This window comes from Vanessa tameamea, chromosome 30 (assembly GCF_037043105.1).
Source record: "Vanessa tameamea isolate UH-Manoa-2023 chromosome 30, ilVanTame1 primary haplotype, whole genome shotgun sequence".
Classification (NCBI taxonomy): Eukaryota; Metazoa; Arthropoda; class Insecta; order Lepidoptera; family Nymphalidae; genus Vanessa; species Vanessa tameamea.
The window spans coordinates 1-15,155 of record NC_087338.1 but is presented as its reverse complement, the minus strand read 5'-3'; the positions used below and the strand labels follow the sequence as shown (position 1 = coordinate 15,155).

At 45.9% G+C, this 15,155-nt stretch overlaps 1 protein-coding gene and 1 long non-coding RNA gene across 2 annotated transcripts; both read left to right on the top strand.

Moving 5' to 3' along the window:
- The first annotated feature begins 2,498 nt into the window (after nucleotides 1–2,498).
- LOC135194483 (uncharacterized) lies at nucleotides 2,499–3,563 on the top strand. Its single transcript, XR_010309790.1, has 2 exons — nucleotides 2,499–3,060; nucleotides 3,403–3,563. It is a non-coding gene; the product is annotated as an uncharacterized LOC135194483 (long non-coding RNA).
- Nucleotides 3,564–12,518: 8,955 nt separating this feature from the next.
- LOC135194475 (uncharacterized) lies at nucleotides 12,519–13,051 on the top strand (the record flags this gene model as incomplete). Its single annotated transcript, XM_064219943.1, has 1 exon — nucleotides 12,519–13,051. A coding segment is annotated over exon 1 (533 nt), but the record flags the coding sequence as incomplete, so codon positions are not given.
- Nucleotides 13,052–15,155: the final 2,104 nt, after the last annotated feature.

The following is a 15,155-nucleotide window of genomic DNA, read 5'->3' as shown; positions in this document are numbered from 1 at the left end:
GTCGCGTCGATATGAGACCGGTGATAGGTCGCGGAAAACGTCTCGAAGATGAAGTAAATCTCGTTCTCAGTGCCGTAGGTCACGTTCTCGCACAAGATCCCGCTCAAGTGTTAGGTCCTATTTCCAAGCTAAAACTAATTTAAGAAACCCTAAGCCGAAATCAGTATGCTTCATTGAATACCTTAGAAATAATTTTAACAAGATTAGAATCTCTTATGCATCAAAAAAACAAAACTATTCGAACTTCTAATAACTGGCGTGACTCTGAATGTCCGTCTCGCGTGTCGGGCTGTCTTAAGGGAACGCAAGTGTATGGCTTAATAAGTGGGTAACCACTGATCGATCTTGGTCAAACTTTTGCCGTGAATTCAAATCAAATAAAATCAATTTTATTTAAGTAAACTTCACAATGAAATGTTTTTGAATCGTCGATATTTAAATACTACCACCGTTTTGGGAAGCAGCCATCAGCGAGAAAAAACTCCAAGAAACTCGCATAGTTGCTCTTTTCAAATAAACAGATTTACAATGCTGTATTTTTACAATAATTAGTGCCCTGTGATGGAACCCGAGCCTAACTCCAGGCGTTTTTTCTAAAAAGTATTATTTTAATGAACAATAAGATTTATTTATTAATTTAGTCTTAATAAACTTTTTAAATTTAGTAAATGGTAAATTGATTAAATTCAAGCCATTGTGTCCGTGAAAACTTGATTACGCGAGTATTTTATATGTTGCGATGCACGCAAACTCTGACAAATATAACACATACGCAGAATATGCCCGAAGGACAATCATTGCGCCTTAAAATAGTGAAGGGTTTAAGTGACGAACTTAGGGCATCGTGATATATGATATCATATTAATGTGCATAACAGACGTACAGATTAGGGCAGCCGCGACAAATGCCAACTTGCTTGCGAATATTTAGTGTCGTTTATGTCGATTTATATTAAGGCTACCCGCAGTCAGCAAGACAGTCGACGTCAACCACAGAAAGGCTCGGAAAACGTCCTTTTGAGGGCAAAATGTTTTACGTGCGGTCCAACCTGGCACACATTTTTACAATGCCCTAAGTAAATTGTTCCTGATCAAATTACTAAACTAAACACAACAAAGGGTAGCCTAACATATAATTTTTGCAAAAAGCCAGGCTACAATGAGACCTCTTGCTTCGCGGAAGTCTACCACTCGGAATATTCGCGACGTTAACTTTTGTATTGACCCATCGCTGAGGCTATCTGGTGCCCTCTGATATACTGACCTAACCACTGCGGTTGTCCAAGGAATTCCCATCGATGTTCTCATCGACAGTGGTGTTTTAAATATCTCAACGGTGTCGTTTGATATTCTAAAATACTTGTCATGCGAGAGAAACCCCAAACTTTACACTTTAAAATGTATAAGCAATTCAATAATTGCAGCAGACTATTACCGTAACACTAATTGTCGAAATAGATGAGATTTCCTTCGAGGCTGACTGTAATAGTGCCGAAATCGAGTATTAAGTAGTATTGTGTCAAACAATAGAACACGTTCATAGGTCTCTGCTGGGCATTGAGCGAGAATCTCTCTTAAGGGTAGTTGAACAGTTCTCTGCATTCTTTATTTCGGGTACAGCTTCAACTATTGTCATAATGAGTGAAACGTGAGCATATTGAGGCCGGTAACGTCTTGGTGTCGATGATTTTTTAATTATGAGTATATAGACCATAGAAGATGGTATACAATCACTGACTGAAGTTTTAACAACTCTAGCCGGGGCAGGCTTTCCAATTAATCTTAGTAAATATTCTTTCCTCACTTTATAAGTTGAATACTTAGGACGTATCATTAGTCAGGGTCAGATCAAGCCGAGCCCTGAGAAAATCAAAGGCTCCATCTTTCGGTAATGTCAAAAAAGTTAAACAGTTTTTGGGTCCGACGGGATATTTCCGATGCTATATTCGAGACAGTGCAGCTAACACCACCTGCATGCCTGACCAAGAAAAATATCGTATTTTATTGGAGTACAGCACAAGAAAAGTCAAACAAGAAATAATACCCACATTAACAAACGTACTGTCCATTTATGTTAGTAATATTGGCTATGGTGCTGTGTCAATGTAAACAAAATGTGGTATCTTACTTTAGTAAAACCACTCAGTTTGCCGAATGCGGGTATCACTCTTATAAGTTATTAGTTAGAAACTCTGGCGGTCGTGAGAATTTTGCAGTTCTTTCGCCACTACTTGATTGGTTTAAAATTAAAATTTATTACTGACTGTAATGCTCGCAAGACCACAGAAAAGAAAAAAAGACCTTCTGCTACGCGTTGCTCTCGCCTAGAGTAACAAAGCTACGAAAACTCGTCTTTCCTGTCCAGTTTTAGACTAAGATACGTACAATATAAGTACATAATACTGCGCATTCGTACATCGCTTCTATTGGTTTTATAGTTTGATTAATTTAAATAAATTAAAATACTATGAAACCATGATAATTGTGTTTTGTACCTGTACCCTTAGTACGAGTTTGACAGTTAACTTTAAGTAATTTACTTTCGGTTTTCTTTTCATACAAATCCTATCAGCGCCCCAAGCGTAAACGCAGAGGAACTAAAATCGGTAGTAAGAGTTTTTATAATTAACGTTATCAAGTTTGAAGTCGAAATAACTGGCGGTTTTCGACATTTTGGTAGTACGAGTAACACTTTTGACAGATTTACGCATGTAAATTGACGTTTTCGTTAATTTCTTATCGAGTTTGAACTCACTTGATTTATTTAGGTGAGAGCAAGTGAAACTACATTTTAAAAATTAACTATTAAGCGTGTGAGGCAATATTATGCTTGAAGACTAGCTACAACCGTTATGGTAGCCTTTTATAACAATAAAAAGCAACCAAATTGAATTCTGCGGTGAAATTTATCTTCAATTAGCCGTATTTTAAACTAACATATTTTCTTGAGAATTGCCTTAGAAAAAAGTTAATAAGTATTTGTGTTAACATGTGAAGAAGAAATGAATAATAAATATTAATTTATTTTAAATATATTTACAAATAAGATACAAACGCAAGGTGAGTCTAAATTTAAAATTTATTTTGAAATGGCATCCTAACACGATATTTAATTAGATTAAAAATAAATGATGATTGTATAAAATAATTTAATTTAACTATCATAATGCCATTAAATTGCTTAAAGTAGAGAATAAAATATTAAAATAAAAGATAAAATTGTGATATGTATATTGTTTAAATGAGTATTTTCAAAAACAATAAAAATACTTTTTTTTATATTCATTGGTTTATGGCAGTTGAGAATGCTTTGAAGATATGATGGGGATAATGCATAGTATTATTAATTAACTATTATTCTTTAATTTAATCATTTTAAAATAAAATAAATATATTTTTCAGGCTATCAGTATATCTATCCTTTATTTGGAGCAGATACGCTAGTAATGATGATTTGGTGCAGACAATATCCAAAAAACAAGTGACCATGCATTAAACTGCAATCTACATTTCTACATAATTTCCTATTTATTTAATTCAAACAATAAATATACTAAAAAATGGATTTGTCTCTTTATTGAATATATGGTTCCTGTGATTTTATAAAATGAAATTGAATTAAGAATTATTTAAAAAATTTGCATCATTATATAAGAAACATCTATACATACATACATATATATAAATACTATTCACTATTGTGATTTGTTTTAAATACTCTAATAAATAATCAACTTCAAAAACACTCTTATTGTTTAGTAAAATACTATGTTGTTGTTATTTATACTTTTTCAATAATTGGGTATATTAAAACAGACAATTAAAACTATTAACTCTTTATTGTTTAATTGAAATAAAAAGTTTATGTACATATATAGTACATATAATTATATTTTAGGAAAATTAAAACACAAGTTATGAAATAATTATTATTTGTTTTAAATATATTAAACTATATTTTTACAAAGGTTCTTGAAGTTATAGATGTAGCGTCAAACTGGAAAATGCAGCATGGATGTATATATTTGTAGTAGTTTCTAGGTTTGTATTTCTTCTTTGGAACTGTAATCACAAACAATATTTTTTTTTTTTATTAAAACATTCACAAACATAAAAAATAATCATGATCATAGAATAATTATAATCTAATAATAGAAATATTAGGTCTATATATTTAATGATAATTAGATATCAATATTATTATAATAAAACGTACTGAAACACAAACATTATTTGGGTATTATCAATATAACATAATCATTTAAACATAAGTTTGAATTGGTTAAGTTCGATTTATTATGGAACTTTTCACACAAAAAAAAAGAGGATATTATCTATAAAATTAATCTATGTATGTTTGTTTAAATGAACACACAAGACACATCGCAATTAAACGCGAAGTAAGCCACTAAGTTTCAAATTAAACTTTATAAACAAATTAGAACAACAATTTAAATATGTATAAGTATATCAACGTAAAATTGTAAGGAAATTAAATTTACAATATTTGTAGGTTAGGTTAGTTACAGTTTAACTCAAATTTCTCTATATTAAAAACAATATACACTAATCTCTATTATAAATTTACGGTCCTTACAATTATAACGGATCGTATTGTATATTAAGCATAAAAATAAATTTATGTTTACATACCTTTTGATGAATTTTATAATAATTTCAAACTCCGATAAATTAATCTTTAAGCCAATCATGTTTCAATGTAATTTTAATTTCTTCTTTTTTCACCACTTCTTAAACACTTACAAATTAATACATTCACAGTTTTTATTTCTTTTAATAAAATAAACATTGTAAAATAAGATAATATAACCTTCAAAATTTTAGAGACAATACTTTGACAGATGTCAAATATAATAAAAATGGGCGACTTCTTTTTTTTTTTCTCATCTTTTTTTGCGCGTGTAAGTGAGATGAACATATAAATTGTGGTGTAGTCTATTTCGAGTAGCTCGACGGTTATCATGGTTTAATTGTTCACAAAAGTTGTGACGGTTTTCAAGGTAATTTTTGTCCGGCTTGAACGACTTTCCGAGTCGGGCTCGTCGGTCTCCAGCATGCAGACGATGGATTCAATTGGCGACGTACCGGGCGCAAAACAAAAACGGCGGAAAAGGGAGAAGCAGTTACACACTGGGGATAGCCTCTCGGGCTCTGAGAGTGACGCGAACGCTCAGCCAAGGTACTATAATGTAAACACAAAGCAATGGAATTTTCAATTTCAATTACAATGGAATTTACGTGTATGTTTAACAACTGGTTATTAAAATGAACTAAGCCAAAAACGTGTACGCGTCGGTAGGTAGGTAGGTAGGTAGGTAGGTAGGTAGGTAGGTAGGTAGGTAGGTAGGTAGGTAGGTAGGTAGGTAGGTAGGTAGGTAGGTAGGTAGGTAGGTAGGTAGGTAGGTAGGTAGGTAGGTAGGTAGGTAGGTAGGTAGGTAGGTAGGTAGGTAGGTAGGTAGGTAGGTAGGTAGGTAGGTAGGTAGGTAGGTAGGTAGGTAGGTAGGTAGGTAGGTAGGTAGGTAGGTAGGTAGGTAGGTAGGTAGGTAGGTAGGTAGGTAGGTAGGTAGGTAGGTAGGTAGGTAGGTAGGTAGGTAGGTAGGTAGGTAGGTAGGTAGGTAGGTAGGTAGGTAGGTAGGTAGGTAGGTAGGTAGGTAGGTAGGTAGGTAGGTAGGTAGGTAGGTAGGTAGGTAGGTAGGTAGGTAGGTAGGTAGGTAGGTAGGTAGGTAGGTAGGTAGGTAGGTAGGTAGGTAGGTAGGTAGGTAGGTAGGTAGGTAGGTAGGTAGGTAGGTAGGTAGGTAGGTAGGTAGGTAGGTAGGTAGGTAGGTAGGTAGGTAGGTAGGTAGGTAGGTAGGTAGGTAGGTAGGTAGGTAGGTAGGTAGGTAGGTAGGTAGGTAGGTAGGTAGGTAGGTAGGTAGGTAGGTAGGTAGGTAGGTAGGTAGGTAGGTAGGTAGGTAGGTAGGTAGGTAGGTAGGTAGGTAGGTAGGTAGGTAGGTAGGTAGGTAGGTAGGTAGGTAGGTAGGTAGGTAGGTAGGTAGGTAGGTAGGTAGGTAGGTAGGTAGGTAGGTAGGTAGGTAGGTAGGTAGGTAGGTAGGTAGGTAGGTAGGTAGGTAGGTAGGTAGGTAGGTAGGTAGGTAGGTAGGTAGGTAGGTAGGTAGGTAGGTAGGTAGGTAGGTAGGTAGGTAGGTAGGTAGGTAGGTAGGTAGGTAGGTAGGTAGGTAGGTAGGTAGGTAGGTAGGTAGGTAGGTAGGTAGGTAGGTAGGTAGGTAGGTAGGTAGGTAGGTAGGTAGGTAGGTAGGTAGGTAGGTAGGTAGGTAGGTAGGTAGGTAGGTAGGTAGGTAGGTAGGTAGGTAGGTAGGTAGGTAGGTAGGTAGGTAGGTAGGTAGGTAGGTAGGTAGGTAGGTAGGTAGGTAGGTAGGTAGGTAGGTAGGTAGGTAGGTAGGTAGGTAGGTAGGTAGGTAGGTAGGTAGGTAGGTAGGTAGGTAGGTAGGTAGGTAGGTAGGTAGGTAGGTAGGTAGGTAGGTAGGTAGGTAGGTAGGTAGGTAGGTAGGTAGGTAGGTAGGTAGGTAGGTAGGTAGGTAGGTAGGTAGGTAGGTAGGTAGGTAGGTAGGTAGGTAGGTAGGTAGGTAGGTAGGTAGGTAGGTAGGTAGGTAGGTAGGTAGGTAGGTAGGTAGGTAGGTAGGTAGGTAGGTAGGTAGGTAGGTAGGTAGGTAGGTAGGTAGGTAGGTAGGTAGGTAGGTAGGTAGGTAGGTAGGTAGGTTAGGTTAGGTAGGTAGGTTAGGTTAGGTTAGGTTAGGTTAGGTTAGGTTAGGTTAGGTTAGGTTAGGTTAGGTTAGGTTAGGTTAGGTTAGGTTAGGTTAGGTTAGGTTAGGTTAGGTTAGGTTAGGTTAGGTTAGGTTAGGTTAGGTTAGGTTAGGTTAGGTTAGGTTAGGTTAGGTTAGGTTAGGTTAGGTTAGGTTAGGTTAGGTTAGGTTAGGTTAGGTTAGGTTAGGTTAGGTTAGGTTAGGTTAGGTTAGGTTAGGTTAGGTTAGGTTAGGTTAGGTTAGGTTAGGTTAGGTTAGGTTAGGTTAGGTTAGGTTAGGTTAGGTTAGGTTAGGTTAGGTTAGGTTAGGTTAGGTTAGGTTAGGTTAGGTTAGGTTAGGTTAGGTTAGGTTAGGTTAGGTTAGGTTAGGTTAGGTTAGGTTAGGTTAGGTTAGGTTAGGTTAGGTTAGGTTAGGTTAGGTTAGGTTAGGTTAGGTTAGGTTAGGTTAGGTTAGGTTAGGTTAGGTTAGGTTAGGTTAGGTTAGGTTAGGTTAGGTTAGGTTAGGTTAGGTTAGGTTAGGTTAGGTTAGGTTAGGTTAGGTTAGGTTAGGTTAGGTTAGGTTAGGTTAGGTTAGGTTAGGTTAGGTTAGGTTAGGTTAGGTTAGGTTAGGTTAGGTTAGGTTAGGTTAGGTTAGGTTAGGTTAGGTTAGGTTAGGTTAGGTTAGGTTAGGTTAGGTTAGGTTAGGTTAGGTTAGGTTAGGTTAGGTTAGGTTAGGTTAGGTTAGGTTAGGTTAGGTTAGGTTAGGTTAGGTTAGGTTAGGTTAGGTTAGGTTAGGTTAGGTTAGGTTAGGTTAGGTTAGGTTAGGTTAGGTTAGGTTAGGTTAGGTTAGGTTAGGTTAGGTTAGGTTAGGTTAGGTTAGGTTAGGTTAGGTTAGGTTAGGTTAGGTTAGGTTAGGTTAGGTTAGGTTAGGTTAGGTTAGGTTAGGTTAGGTTAGGTTAGGTTAGGTTAGGTTAGGTTAGGTTAGGTTAGGTTAGGTTAGGTTAGGTTAGGTTAGGTTAGGTTAGGTTAGGTTAGGTTAGGTTAGGTTAGGTTAGGTTAGGTTAGGTTAGGTTAGGTTAGGTTAGGTTAGGTTAGGTTAGGTTAGGTTAGGTTAGGTTAGGTTAGGTTAGGTTAGGTTAGGTTAGGTTAGGTTAGGTTAGGTTAGGTTAGGTTAGGTTAGGTTAGGTTAGGTTAGGTTAGGTTAGGTTAGGTTAGGTTAGGTTAGGTTAGGTTAGGTTAGGTTAGGTTAGGTTAGGTTAGGTTAGGTTAGGTTAGGTTAGGTTAGGTTAGGTTAGGTTAGGTTAGGTTAGGTTAGGTTAGGTTAGGTTAGGTTAGGTTAGGTTAGGTTAGGTTAGGTTAGGTTAGGTTAGGTTAGGTTAGGTTAGGTTAGGTTAGGTTAGGTTAGGTTAGGTTAGGTTAGGTTAGGTTAGGTTAGGTTAGGTTAGGTTAGGTTAGGTTAGGTTAGGTTAGGTTAGGTTAGGTTAGGTTAGGTTAGGTTAGGTTAGGTTAGGTTAGGTTAGGTTAGGTTAGGTTAGGTTAGGTTAGGTTAGGTTAGGTTAGGTTAGGTTAGGTTAGGTTAGGTTAGGTTAGGTTAGGTTAGGTTAGGTTAGGTTAGGTTAGGTTAGGTTAGGTTAGGTTAGGTTAGGTTAGGTTAGGTTAGGTTAGGTTAGGTTAGGTTAGGTTAGGTTAGGTTAGGTTAGGTTAGGTTAGGTTAGGTTAGGTTAGGTTAGGTTAGGTTAGGTTAGGTTAGGTTAGGTTAGGTTAGGTTAGGTTAGGTTAGGTTAGGTTAGGTTAGGTTAGGTTAGGTTAGGTTAGGTTAGGTTAGGTTAGGTTAGGTTAGGTTAGGTTAGGTTAGGTTAGGTTAGGTTAGGTTAGGTTAGGTTAGGTTAGGTTAGGTTAGGTTAGGTTAGGTTAGGTTAGGTTAGGTTAGGTTAGGTTAGGTTAGGTTAGGTTAGGTTAGGTTAGGTTAGGTTAGGTTAGGTTAGGTTAGGTTAGGTTAGGTTAGGTTAGGTTAGGTTAGGTTAGGTTAGGTTAGGTTAGGTTAGGTTAGGTTAGGTTAGGTTAGGTTAGGTTAGGTTAGGTTAGGTTAGGTTAGGTTAGGTTAGGTTAGGTTAGGTTAGGTTAGGTTAGGTTAGGTTAGGTTAGGTTAGGTTAGGTTAGGTTAGGTTAGGTTAGGTTAGGTTAGGTTAGGTTAGGTTAGGTTAGGTTAGGTTAGGTTAGGTTAGGTTAGGTTAGGTTAGGTTAGGTTAGGTTAGGTTAGGTTAGGTTAGGTTAGGTTAGGTTAGGTTAGGTTAGGTTAGGTAAGGTTAGGTTAGGTTAGGTTAGGTTAGGTTAGGTTAGGTTAGGTTAGTTGTTAGGTTAGGTTAGGTTAGGTTAGGTTAGGTTAGGTTAGGTTAGGTTAGGTTAGGTTAGGTTAGGTTAGGTTAGGTTAGGTTAGGTTAGGTTAGGTTAGGTTAGGTTAGGTTAGGTTAGGTTAGGTTAGGTTAGGTTAGGTTAGGTTAGGTTAGGTTAGGTTAGGTTAGGTTAGGTTAGGTTAGGTTAGGTTAGGTTAGGTTAGGTTAGGTTAGGTTAGGTTAGGTTAGGTTAGGTTAGGTTAGGTTAGGTTAGGTTAGGTTAGGTTAGGTTAGGTTAGGTTAGGTTAGGTTAGGTTAGGTTAGGTTAGGTTAGGTTAGGTTAGGTTAGGTTAGGTTAGGTTAGGTTAGGTTAGGTTAGGTTAGGTTAGGTTAGTGTTAGGTTAGGTTAGGTTAGGTTAGGTTAGGTTAGGTTAGGTTAGGTTAGGTAGGTTAGGTTAGGTTAGGTTAGGTTAGGTTAGGTTAGGTTAGGTTAGGTAGGTTAGGTTAGGTTAGGTTAGGTTAGTTAGGTTAGGTTAGGTTAGGTTAGGTTAGGTTAGGTTAGGTTAGGTTAGGTTAGGTTAGGTTAGGTTAGGTTAGGTTAGGTTAGGTTAGGTTAGGTTAGGTTAGGTTAGGTTAGGTTAGGTTAGGTTAGGTTAGGTTAGGTTAGGTTAGGTTAGGTTAGGTTAGGTTAGGTTAGGTTAGGTTAGGTTAGGTTAGGTTAGGTTAGGTTAGGTTAGGTTAGGTTAGGTTAGGTTAGGTTAGGTTAGGTTAGGTTAGGTTAGGTTAGGTTAGGTTAGGTTAGTTAGGTTAGGTTAGGTTAGGTTAGGTTAGGTTAGGTTAGGTTAGGTTAGGTTAGGTTAGGTTAGGTTAGGTTAGGTTAGTTAGGTTAGGTTAGGTTAGGTTAGGTTAGGTTAGGTTAGGTTAGGTTAGGTTAGGTTAGGTTAGGTTAGGTTAGGTTAGGTTAGGTTAGGTTAGGTTAGGTTAGGTTAGGTTAGGTTAGTTAGGTTAGGTTAGGTTAGGTTAGGTTAGGTTAGGTTAGGTTAGGTTAGGTTAGGTTAGTTAGGTTAGGTTAGGTTAGGTTAGGTTAGGTTAGGTTAGGTTAGGTTAGGTTAGGTTAGGTTAGGTTAGGTTAGGTTAGGTTAGGTTAGGTTAGGTTAGGTTAGGTTAGGTTTCCACAGTAAATCCATCTGCTGTCCTACCTCTTTCCGTTGTTCGGCGCGATTGTGGGGCCCTCTGTCCTGCATCCGTCGACGCATCACACTCCCGGATCGGCCTCTCCGTTCCGGAGATATTCGGAAAAAACCGAAAATTTGCGCCCGCCCACCCGCCCTGTTATATATATATAGAACAGGGAGGGTAATTTTTCACCAAAAAACTTTTATTGTCATTACTGAAAGCCCAGGCTCTGGGGGTCATAAATGATGCCTTAGAGCCACCCTCAGCCACGTACTTCCTGAGGGAAGCCGCTTTCTAGCTGCTTTTGCGAGTGAATACATGGATACGGACATGGAGACAGCGTCCGATGCCTCGGTCCGGTTCGCCGAATCCGACTCAGGCTCCGACACGGCGGGACCCGCTGCCGACCGCCGCGGCAAAACCAAGAAAAGTGGGCTCAGTCGAGCAAGGACTGCGCTCAAAGCCAAGAAGATGAGGAGAGAGAGCTCGCTTTCGAGCGGACTCTCAGAAGCAGGGCTTTTAAAAAAAACGCCTGTGGTTGTCCCCGAGCCTGAAGAAGCTGCATCTTCAGCCAAGATGGACCCGGCCCTCCAAAGCAACGAGGAGCTCCGCGCAGAGGCTGGCCGTAATGCGCGCGAAATCAGGGAGGTCGCGCTAAAGTCCTCAAACCTCAAAGGCGGCTATATTAAGAGGCTGAAGGACGCAGCGGCGTCTCTGGAGGGCGTAGTCGAGGCTCTGGCGTCCCGGACGGAGGCCGACGAAGCCCGTAACCTCCGTGCGGATAACGGTCGCCTGCGCAGGGAGATCGACTCCCTTAAAGCGGAGCTAAAGGCCCACCGCCGTGAGTACGCGGAGATGCGTACAACGGTGGCAGCGGCGAACGAGGCTACCTCCTCCAACTTCTCGCGGGACGCAGCGGCGATGGAGGAGATGAAGGAATTCATCGCTGCGTCTATCGGGGTCGCAATAAAGGCCCAACTGGCGGACATCGAGGAGCGTCTCCCTCCTGCTAGGCCACAGCGACCTCCCCTCGCAGACGATAAACTGCAGAAGGTGGCTCCGCCTCTCGCGTCGGCGGCCCGCCAGTCGGCGAAAACAAAGAAGGCCAGCAAGACGGCCCCACCAGCGGCACAATCGCCAACCGCAGGCCCTTCATGTGCTCCGGTGAGCGCCCCGGTTGCACCGGTGACAACACAAGCACCACCGAACCAGGAGCCGTCCTGGTCCACGGTGGTGAAGAAGGGCCGGAAGGGGAGCAAGACCACCCCTCCCGCCGACGCTTCGGCCACAAAGGCGCCGCCGAAAACGCCCCAGCCAGCCAAGCCGAAGCTGGCTACCCCTCGCTCGGCTGCAATCGTTCTCACGTTGCAGCCGGAAGCAGTAGGGAAGGGCGTCACCTACGCGCAGGTCCTGGAGAGAGCAGAACAAGGCGTCAAGCTCCAGGACCTTGGGATCAGTGGTGGGCTGAAGGTGCGACGCACGGCGACCGGGGCCAGGGTTCTCGAGTTGCCGAGAGCCCAAGCGGAGCAGGCCGAGATGTTGGCGGAGAAGCTCCGCACAGTGCTCGACGGGGTCGCAGACGTAGTGCGGCCAGTTAAAAAGGCCGACCTGAAGGTGACGGGGCTCGACGACTCCGTCACCTCGGAGAAACTGGCCGCGGCGATCGCGCGCGCAGGTGATTGCTCCGCCGAGGCAGTGAAGTGCGGCGTGATGCAGCGCGGACCCGGCTACATGGGGATGGTCCGCGTCACCTGCCCCCTCACGGCAGCGAAGAAGCTGGCCGCTGCCGGTCGCCTCCTCGTCGGGTGGAGCTCGGCCAAGGTGGCCGTCGTGGAGCAGCGCCCTATGCGCTGCTACAAATGTATGGGCCTTGGCCACACGAGGGCGCTCTGCCCGTCGAAGGCGGAGAGGGGTGGCCTGTGCTACCGCTGTGGCTCGGACGGCCACAAGTCAGCGGTATGCACGGCCAAGATGCGCTGCGCGGTCTGCGCGGAGGCCGGGAAGCCCTCCGGGCATCTGATGGGGGCGAGGGACTGCAACCCCCCCATCACGAAGGGTAAGGCGGCTCTAGGAGCCAAGACCGCCCCGCGCGAGGAAAGCCGCCAGGCTACGGAGGGAGCTAGTTCGACTCAAGGATGCCAGAACAAATAAGCTTCCTCCAAACGAACGTCAACCACTCCGCCGGAGCGCAGGACCTACTGCTGCAGTCCATGGCGGAGTGGCAGGTAGACCTGGCGGTGGCCTGCGAGCCCTATTTCGTCCCTCCCCTACCTCACTGGCTGGGGGACTCGGACGACACCGTGGCGGTCCTCACGAGGAGCGGAACGGGCCCTCCCCTCTCACTCATCGAGAGGGGCTCGGGCTACGTAGTGGTGGGGTGGGGGGAGTACGTCGTCGTCGGTACGTACTTCTCCCCTAACCGCAGCCTGGCTGAGTTCGAGACTTATCTCGGCTTAGTCAGAGCTGCGGTGGCCAGGCAGTCGCCGAAACCGATAATGGTTCTCGGCGACTTAAACGCGAAGTCGCGTGCCTGGGGCAACCCCGCCACGAATCCGCGAGGGAGGGCCGTCCAGGTGTGGGCCCTGCTCTCCGACCTGTCCCTTCTCAACAGGGGGCAGGTTCACACCTGCGTGCGACATCAGGGGGGTTCCGTGGTGGACGTTTCGTTCGCCACCCCTGTCGTAGCACGCAGAGTGGTCGATTGGAGAGTGGAGGAAGAGGTGGAGACTCTATCGGATCACCGGTACATCCGATTCGAGATCTCCACCTCTCGCAGGCCGGCGGAACCCCAGAGGGTGCCGACTACGCTGCCGAGGTGGTCTCTCGGCCAGGTCGATCGAGAGCTGGTCAAGGAGGCCGCCATCGTGCAGCGGTGGGGTTCCGCGGGGAGGACGGAGGGCGCCAGCGCAGAGGAGCTGGCGGGCCGCATGCGCAGTTCGCTCAAGGAGGTCTGCGATGCGGCCATGCCTCGGACCCGGCGCAGGGTTCCGCGCCGGCACGTCTATTGGTGGTCGCCCGAAATCGCCGACCTTCGGGCGACGTGCTGCCGGGCGCGGAGGGCCTATGTCCGCTGTCGAAGGCGCAACGGCCTCGACACGGACCTGGAGGGACAGATGCTGGACGCTTATCGCCAGCTGAAAAAAGATCTGCAGCTGGCGATAAGCAAGGCCAAGGAAAAGGCCAGGGAGGAGCTTCTGGCGGGTCTCAATCGAGACCCGTGGGGGCGCCCGTACCGCGGCGTACGCGGGAAGTTCCGCACCCAAGGCGCCCCCGTCACTGAGACGCTGCCGCCGGAACTCCTCCTGCGCCTGGTCGGGGAACTCTTTCCCCATCCAGGCGAGCATGTCCCTCCGCAGATGGCCCCCCGCTCCGTGATCGAAGACGCAGTGGCTCCACCACTGATCACGGAGCGGGAGATGGAGATGGCCCTCGGCCGCTTGAGGGCCAAGAACACGGCGCCGGGTCCGGACGGGGTTCCAGGGCGTGTTCTGTGCGACGCCCTGGAATTCCTGGGTGCAAGGCTTCGGGAGCTGTTCGACGTGTGTCTGTGCAGCGGGCAGTTTCCGAAGCCTTGGAAAGAGGGGAAGTTGGTCCTGTTGCCGAAGGAAGGTCGGCCGATGGATTCCCCTTCGGCATACAGGCCAATAGTGCTGCTGAACGAGACGGGCAAACTCTTCGAGAAGGTCCTCGCAGCCCGTCTCGTTCAGCACCTCGAGGAGGTCGGTCCGGGTCTCTCAGAGGCTCAGTACGGGTTCAGGGCGGGCCGGTCGACGGTCGACGCCCTGGACGCCCTGAAGACTCGGACGACGGAAGCGGTGGCCCGGGGGCAAGTCGTCCTGGCGGTGTCGCTCGACGTGGCGAACGCCTTCAACAGTCTCCCTTTCGAGACGATACGGGAGGCACTCCGATACCATGGGGTGCCGACCTATCTCAGGAGGCTGCTGGAGGCGTACCTCCAGGACAGGGAGGTCCTCTGGGCGGGGGTCGATGGGAGGCTGGTCCGGCGTCGGGTAGGCTGCGGCGTTCCACAGGGGTCGGTTCTCGGCCCAATTCTGTGGAACGTCGGTTTCGACTGGCTCCTGCGAGCTCCCGTCCTTCCCGGGATGGGGGTGTTGTGCTACGCTGACGACACCCTCGTCACGGCGACTGGGCGGGACTTTCGGGAGGCGGCTCGCCTCGCCGAGGTCGGAACGGCTCTCACCGTGGACCGTATGGGAATGCTGGGCTTGAGGGTCTCCATATCCAAAACGGAGGCCCTCCTCTTCCACGGTCCACGGAAAGGACCCCCACGAGGGGCGAGTATCACCGTCCAGGGGACGGTGATCAAGGTGCAGGCCCAGATGAAGTACCTGGGCCTCATCCTGGACGGTCGATGGAGCTTCGGGCAGCATTTTGTCCATCTCGGCCCGAGGCTCATCAACGCCGCCGCCGCTCTCGGCCGCCTCCTTCCGAATGTGGGGGGGCCGGGATCGCTATGCCGGCGTCTCTACTCCGGCGTAGTGAGGTCGATGGCGCTGTACGGTGCCCCGATCTGGGTCGACGCTCTCACCGCTGACAACCGGGCCCTGCTGCGAAAGCCGCAGAGGGTCATAGCGGTGAGAGGCGTCAGAGGGTACCGTACGGTGTCGTGGGCTGCGGCGACACTTCTCGCGGGCGATCCGCCCTGGGAGCTCCAGGCGGAGGTGCTCGCGGAAGTGTACCGGTTCCGGGTCGAGGCGAGGAACCGCGGCGACCGTCCAGGGTCGGCGGAGGTCGGGCGGATCAGGGCTCTAGCCCAGCGAGCCCTGATCGCCCGATGGCAGGAGGACCTGGGGTCACCCACGGCGGGCCTGGCGACAGTGGAGGCG